The sequence below is a fragment of the Chrysochloris asiatica genome, unplaced genomic scaffold, assembly GCF_000296735.1.
Source record: "Chrysochloris asiatica unplaced genomic scaffold, ChrAsi1.0 scaffold00102, whole genome shotgun sequence".
NCBI classification, from domain to species: Eukaryota; Metazoa; Chordata; class Mammalia; order Afrosoricida; family Chrysochloridae; genus Chrysochloris; species Chrysochloris asiatica.
In genome coordinates, this window is record NW_006408620.1 from 78,421 (window position 1) to 86,656 (window position 8,236).

The following is an 8,236-nucleotide window of genomic DNA, read 5'->3' on the forward strand; positions in this document are numbered from 1 at the left end:
AAAAAAAAATTGTAGCCTAATATGAGGTCTCTTTCCCTCCTTACAGCCCTCTCCTTCTCTTTCCTGTGTTAAATAAACACAGGAACAAAAAACAAACGAGAAAAGTTCAAGGCCTGCTCTTGGGCTGAGTATCTGTCGGCCGCTTGGTTTTAAGTGGGTACTGTCTCTTTAAATTTCGAGGAGATCTGTGCACATGCGTAGTAGAACCCTCCGAGGGTGGGACTGGAGTATCCGCCAGCTCAGGCACCCCTATAGTCACCAGAATGGTGGTACACACACAGCAAGGAACCAATGAAAAGATACAAAAAAAAAGAAAAAAAGAATGTCCACACCTCTATCTCTGCAGCTCTGTCAGGCGTCTGTGGCTGCTCTGATCCTTTCCCCGCTTGGCCCTTCACAAAATGGCGGCTACTGGAGCAGCTGAGCGTCCCGAACCAGGAAGCAATTGATTTCTTGCTTCTGCCACAAGCTCCCCAGCTGTAAGTCTTCCAGCCTTCTAGATATTCCTTTATATGTGGTTCAGAGTACTGGGACGATTCCCTGAGCCTTCTTGGTCCTGTATTCTGTGTTGTTCTCGGCAGAGCTCATCACTACACTTCCACCCGATCCGCCATCTTTTTCCGGAAGTCGGATTTTACCATTTTGACTGGCAGAATTAGTCTTTTGTAATATGAGGGGGCTTCAAAAAACTCATGAAAACATGCACATTATTAAAAAATTATCCATGAATTTCAGTTTGGGAGGGTGTCAAATTAAACTCATATTAATTTCTTATAACATCTCTGAACAATATCTAGTTTCAGGAACTAAGAAAAATATGATAATCAGTTTCAAAAAAGTCTCTATCAGAGAAACATGAATTTTGCTAAAATTGAAGCATGCATAAGCATCAAATTTATGATGATGCTGGTGTGAAACAATGGTGAAATTATTGATGTTTTACATCAAGTTTATGGAGACAGTGCCCCAAGTAAATCAGCACTTTACAAATGGATAATTCATTTTTTAAATGGATGAGACGATGTTGAACATGAAACCCATAGCAGCAGACCATCCATATCCGTTTGCAAGGAACAGTAATATTGTTTGTGCTCTTACTGAAGAAGACATACAATTAACATAAGAAGCAAGAGCCAACAACATAGGCTTCTCAGTTGGTCCTGCTTACATAATTCTGACTGAAAAATTAAAGTAGAGCACACTTTCAAGGGCAGATTATCAATGGAAATTTAAACAAGTGAGATCAAGATGTTGAAGCATTTATTAAGAGAATTGTAACAGGAGATGAAACAAGATTTACCAGTATGATCTTGAAAGATCTACCAAGATTTCAAGATTTCAAGATCTTGAAAGATCTTGAAAGATCAAAGCAATATCTACCAAGACATGAAAGTGGTCCAATCAAAGCAGACTGATCAAGAGCAAAGGTCACGGTAACAGTTTTTTGGAATGCTCAAGTCATTTTGCTTGTTACCTTTCTGGAAAGACAAAAAATAATAACATCTACATATTATCAAAGTGTCTTTAGAAAGTTAAGGAAAGCTCCACCAGAGGTTTTTCTTTGCCACAATAATATCCCTACTCGTTTCTCTCATCAAACAAAGGTAATTTACAAGCATCTCAGTGGGAAAGCATTTGCATCCACCTTGTGGTCCTGATTGGGTTCCTTCTGACTTTTTTGTTTTCAAATCTTAAAAAACTTCAGTGGGCACTGAGTTTTATTCAGCCAACGATTTTTAAAAAGACTGCATTGACATGGTTGATGTCTCAGAACCCTCAGTTCTTTAGAGATGGACTAAATGACTTGTATCATCACTTACAAATGAGTCTTGAACTTGATGGACCTTATGTTGAAAAATAAAGTTTATATTTATCTTTTAATTCCAATTTTCCACAAACTTTTTAAAGTCTCCTTATATACTTCTTTATTCTTCTCTTATTCTACCCAGTATTTTCCTCTTAGATTATGGTATTTCTTCATTTATCCCAAGTATCCATACTCAGACTCAACTTCAGGCATATATAGTAGTAAGAAAAACAAGACAAATATCCCCATCATTTCATAAAATAAAGACCATTTTAACCCCTAACGTACAGATACTATCTTAGATTAAAATTGAGTTCTTTAGCTTGAATTAGTTCAGTTTAGTGAGCTACACTATACATTATCATAGTTGCTCTCATGTTGTCTGAAACTGATAGAGACTTTGCCATAGATTGGCAGCAGTCCTCTGAATAGCTATTGGTAACCGATGATGTTATGCTTCCTTTCTACAAACTCATGCTTACCAATGAGAAAAGTCAAAGAGCCTTCCAAATTTGGGACTTTGGCTGAACATTTCCCAAATAAAATAGATTGAGGCTGTGGGTAAAATGAAATTCTTTGTTCTATTTTGTTTGTGTATAGGGCCAATAAGCTGGCAGAGTCCGGAATGTCTAGTCATGCTATCCAACACACTTCCTCAAAAGGCAAAAACAGAAGACTATCCAAGAACAAGAATATGAGTGTAGCCCGAAATGTCAGCAGATCAACTTCAAACACTTGGAATCAATTTTCTACTATTAGATTTAATACTGGGGTGAGCATATTCGCTAAGAATGTAAACTCTAGTGTGTTCGGTTTGGGTATAAGGAATACAATTTGCTAATATCTGAATTGAAAACAAGTTTGGAATTTAGCCATAGAAGACCAAGTCATATTTGGAACAGTCTGAACTGTAAGCTCATTAAGTTCTTAATATATAAGAAATGGGTATTAGCTAAAGATCACAGCCTCAACATTGTTATTTCCCAGGATCACTTTGAAAAGTTCTGATTCTAAATACTTTCTCTCTTCTCTTTTGTAACAATACCTTAGAGTTATTACTGTTGTATTCAGAAGATATTGATTGATCAGGTTTTGGACAATTTGTCACTATGAACCCATAGCATTAAACCTTCAAAGGCGATGCTGAATCATTGGTGTAGACATTGGAACCCTTCCAGAAGGAAGAAGATACTACAGTGAGGGCAAGAGAACAATAAGTAAAATCTGAAGGCTGTGCCCACCTAACAGTTTCTTTCACACAGTTGGTTGTTGTTATTGTTAGGTGCTGTTGAGTCAATTCTAACTTCAAGCTCCACAATGCACAACAGAATGAAACACAGCCAGGTCGTGCATCATCCTAATAATTGTTACGTTTGGGCCTACTGCTGATGCACTGTGTCAGTCCATCCTTTATTTTACTGACTCTTCACTCTACCAAGCATGATGTGCTTTTTGAGGGACTGGTCCCACTTAATAACATTTATAAAGGATGAGAGATGAGGGCTCACCACCCTGGCTTCTAAGGTGTATGCTGCCTGTACTTCTTCCAGAACAGACTTACTTGCTCTTCTGGCAATCCATGGTAATTTAAATCTTTTTATCCAACACCATAACTCAAATACATCAATTCTTCTATGATCTTCTTTATTCATAATCCAACTTTCACATGCATAGGAGGCAATTGAAAATACCATGACTTGGGTCAGGCGCACCTTAGTCCTCAAACTTATCTCTTTGCTCTTGAATGTTTTAAAAGGTCTTGTGCAGCAGATATGCCTAATGCAATAGGTCATTTGATTTTCTTGACTGCTGCTTTCATGAGTGTTGATTGTGGATCCAAGCAAAATGAAGTATTTAATAATCTTTTCTCCATTTATTATGATGTTATTTATTGGTCAAAATGTGAGGATCTTTGTTTACTTTACACTGATGTCAAGTCATATTAAAGTATTTTAGCTTCTTCAGTATTTCAAGTCCTCTTTGCTTCCAGCAAGCAAGGTTATATCATATGCATGCTGCAGGTTGTTACTGAGTCTTCCTCCAATCCTGATGCCATATTCTTCTTCATTATATCCAGCTTCCCAGATTATGTGTCCAGCATACAGATTGAATAAGTATGGTGAAAGGATACAGCCCTGGCATGTGGCTTTCCTGATTTTAAACCACTCATCATTCCCTTGTACAGTTTAACAACTGCCTCTTGATCCATGTACAGGTTCCTAATAAGCACAATGAAATGCTCTGGAATACCTATTCTTCACATTGTTATCCATAATTTGTCATGATTGAATTTCTGAAGGTTCCCTGTCAATGTACCGTTGGAACTGTTTTTGAATTATCTTCAGCAAAAATTGACTTGCTTGTGATATTAATGGTATTGTTCAACGACTTCCACATTTCATTGGAATGAGCACTGTATGGATAGCTTCCAGTCAGCTGGCCAGGTAGCTGACTAATTACCTTGCTGACTACCAATGCGTTGGAAATGCATTGTCATAGATGAGTGAGTGCTTCCATTGCTGCATCCGTTTGTATTCCGTCAACTCCTGGAACCTTAGTTTTCACCAGTGCTTTCAGTGTAGCTTGGATATCTTCCTTCAGTACCACGGGTTCTGGATCATATGCTTTCTTTTGAAATAGTTGAAAATCAACTGTTTCTTTTTGGCACAGTGACTCTGTGTACTCCTTCCATCTTCTTTTGATGCTTTCTGCATCATTTCAATATTACACCCATGTTGTTTTTGTTGTCAAGTGCCATCAAGTTTGTTCCTACTCATAGCGACCCTTTATAGGGTTTCCAAGGAGCAGCCAGTGAGCTTGAACCACCGACCTTGCGGTTCAAACCAACTTTGCAGTCTAGCTCCTTAACCCACAGCGCCACACCAAGACTCGTATAGTCCTTAACATATACAGAAAATCAGTAATTTTGTTAGGAAAACAAAGTAGTGTGTATCAAAGATCAAGTTACATTGGCAAGAAATTTGCTGAGGTAAATCCTTTACTTTTGTGTCTCGATAAGCATTGCAGTGAACTTCCATCTGCAAGCATTTTGTCCCAGTACTAAGAGGAGCCCTGGTGTGGTGCTGCAGGTTAATGCACTGGACTGCAAAGTCGGTTTCGACTGCAAAGTTGGTGGTTCAAACTCACCAACTGCTCCTCAGAAACCCTATTCAGGGTCACTATGGACCAGAACTGACTCGATGGCACTTAACAACAGCAACAAGAGGACATTATTTTGGAACAAATGAATACTGAAAATTCATCTCTGCTAGTGTTCTTTTTTCCTCTTCCACTTCTGGGTTTGTAGCTCTGTTTAATTATCTGAATGAGAACCAGGAGGAACTGGGCTTTGCCAATTTAGTGTTTCAATCAGTACCATCAATGACCTTGTGGTTCAAACTGACCTCACAGGCCAGCACATTAACCCACAGCACTTCACAAGTCTCCATGTGCCCATATGCCAAACCAGGATTCCATACACCCAGAGAATCCGTCAATATGGCCAGTCAGGCTTGAATTTTTTCTTCAACTCTTTCAGTTTGAGAAATGCTGAGCATGTTTATCCCTTTTGATTTTTTACTTATAAAACTCTTAATTTCTAATTAGTATTCAGTGCTTCTAAGGAGCATTCTGGCTGTACTTCTTCCTACAGTTTTATTTGTTCTGGTAGTGCATGGTACTTTCAGTATTTTCACCAACACTACAATTCAAATGATTCAATTCTTCTTTGACCTTCCTTATTCGTTGAATAGTTTTCACATACATATGAGGTCATTGAAAACATCCTGACTTGAGTCAGGTGCACTTTTGTCCTCAGAGTGATATCTTTACACTTTAACACTTTAAAGAGGTCTTATGCAGCAGATTTACCCAATGCATCATTAGGTTTCATGGCCTCTGCTTCCATGAAATTGATGGTGGATCCACATAAAGTTAAATCCTTGACGATTTCAGTCTCTTCTCCATTTGTCACCATGTTTATTGGTCCAGTTGTGAGGATTTTTGCTTTCTTTGAATTGAGCTGTCATCCATAGCGAGACTGCTTCTCTGATCTTCATCATCAAGTGCTTCCCATCCTTTCACTCTCAGCAAGCAATATTGTGTCATTGGTATACTGCAGATTGTTAATGGGCTTTCCTCCAATCCTGCTGCCGTGTTCTTCATGGATTATTGGCTCCAGATTCTGAAGTACTCCAGCTTCTTGGATTATTTGCTGAGTATACACATTGGATAAGTGTAATGACAGGATACAACCCTGGCATATACTTTCATGGGTTTAGGTCAGGCAGTATCCCCTTGTTTCATTTGAACAACTGCCTCTTGGTCTTTGAAGGGGTTCTATATGAACACATTTAAGTGTTCTGGAATTCCTGTTTTTCACAATGTTATCCATAGTTTGTTATGATTTACACAGTCAAAAGCCTTTGCATAGTCAGTAAAGCACAGGTAAGCATTAATAAAGAAAGTCAAACAACTGCATTGCCACATACCAAAGAATAACCCTGGATCTGTATTTCACACCATACACAATAATTCATTTTAAATGTATCAAAGGCCTAAATGTAAGAACTGAAACCAAAAAACTCTAAGAAGAAAACATAGAGGTAATTCTTTTACCCAAAGTAATTGTTGCATGAGCATCAGCCACCATTCATCTGTCTATTTGTTGTGCTGTGGTAGCTTCTGTGTTGCTGTGATGCTGGAAGTTATGCCATTGGTATTTTAAATACCAACAGAGTGACCCATGATAGCCAAGATTCAGCTAAGCCTCCAGACTAAGACAGACAAGGAAAAAGGAGAGACAGACTGCTTCTGAATGTTTAGCCATTGAAAACCTTAAAGAATAACCGTGAGACACTATCAGATAGTGGAGTCCTGGTGTGGCACTGTGTGTTAATGCGCCAGACTGCAAAGCCGTGTGAACTGCAAGGTCAGCAGTTCAAACTCACCAGCTGCTCCTTGGAAACCCTATACAGGGTCGCTATGGGTCGGAATCGAATCCATGGAACTCAACAACAACAACTATCAGATAGCACCAGGACACTGAATATTGAAACATGATGAAAAGCACCAGAATATTGTCAGATAGAGTGCCAGAAGATGCAGGTTGAAAGGCACTCAAAATACAACTGGAGAAGAACTGTCTCCTCAAAGGAGAGTTAATCGTGATGATGTGAATGACGGAAAGCTCTGAGAACCTTCATTTGCTGATGGGGCACAACTGAAAATGAGAAGAAACAACCACAAACATCCATTAATAATTGGAACATGGAATGTATGAAGTATGAATCTAGAAGATTGGAAGTTGTCAAAAACTAAATGGAATGCATAAAAATCAATATCCTATGCATTAGTCAGCTGAAATGGACTAGTATAGGCCATTTTGAATCTGACAATCACTTGGTTTACTACATATGGAATGACAAATTGAAGAGGAAAGGCATCACATTCATCACATTCAAGTAGTTAGATCAGAAGCCAGGCTTTAATCCTCTTATCTGATATTATATACAAATGAAACTGTTTATACATTTTTATTGTTTATCTAATCCATGTATATCTGTATATCTTCTACCACAAAATGTTGATACATTTTTTTCTTAGAGTTTTATCGTGAATATCATACTTTGTTCATTAACCATTTTAATGCTATGTGTCTCTCCTGGTTTTAGTTTCCACTTTATTGCCAGCAATTTCGTTCCATGTTGGTAAAAAGGGTACTATTCAGTTGGCGCAACTGGAAGTTGATGTTGCTACAATTATTGGTAATTGTGTTTTTCGCAACATACCTCTTAAAAATTGTGGATTTAACTGAAGAGCTATCTCCCAGAAAAATGGATTTGAGTCAATACGGTCGAACCATTGTGCCTTACTCGATTTCAGGAAATTCGCCCATGGCTCTGAATATCATAAAGAACCTTGAGACTTTTCTAAAGTTTAATAATCAAGAACTTCGGGAGGTGCAAGGTAAGACCCATATTAAAAAAGACACAGAGAGAGAGAAAGAGACTGCTCTTTATGAAGATCTATTTGTATCACTTACAAAGAAAGGAGCTACCTACAATATTTAACTACCTGATTCTGTCTTTACCCATTAGTCACCAGCGTTCTCCAAAATAAAACAAGACCCAGTGCCATTTAGTCAATTCCTACTCAGAGCGACACTACAGGACAGTGTACAGCCACCTCATGGGTTTCCAAGACTTTGATCTTTACAAAAGCAGACTTGACACAGATTTCTCCTACAGAGTCACTAGTGGGTTCAGACCTCCAGCTTTTCCATTAGCAGTCGAACTCTTAGCCACTTCACCAGCAGAGCTCCTTACCAATAACCGACTACTGCCATCCAGTTAATTCCAATCATAGTGACCCTATAAGGACAGAGCAGAAATGTCCCACAGGGCTTCTCAGACTGTAAATCTTTATTGA

At 38.4% G+C, this 8,236-nt stretch overlaps 1 protein-coding gene across 1 annotated transcript in view; it reads left to right on the forward strand.

Moving 5' to 3' along the window:
- The first annotated feature begins 2,432 nt into the window (after positions 1-2,432).
- LOC102819775 (ATP-binding cassette sub-family A member 3-like) overlaps positions 2,433-8,236 on the forward strand; it is a 56,892-nt gene continuing 51,088 nt past the window's right edge. Inside the window, exons 1-2 of the mRNA XM_006867233.1 lie at positions 2,433-2,579; positions 7,480-7,774. Coding sequence (XP_006867295.1) covers positions 2,433-2,579; positions 7,480-7,774 — 442 coding nt within the window. The remainder of the gene's footprint in view (positions 2,580-7,479; positions 7,775-8,236) is intronic.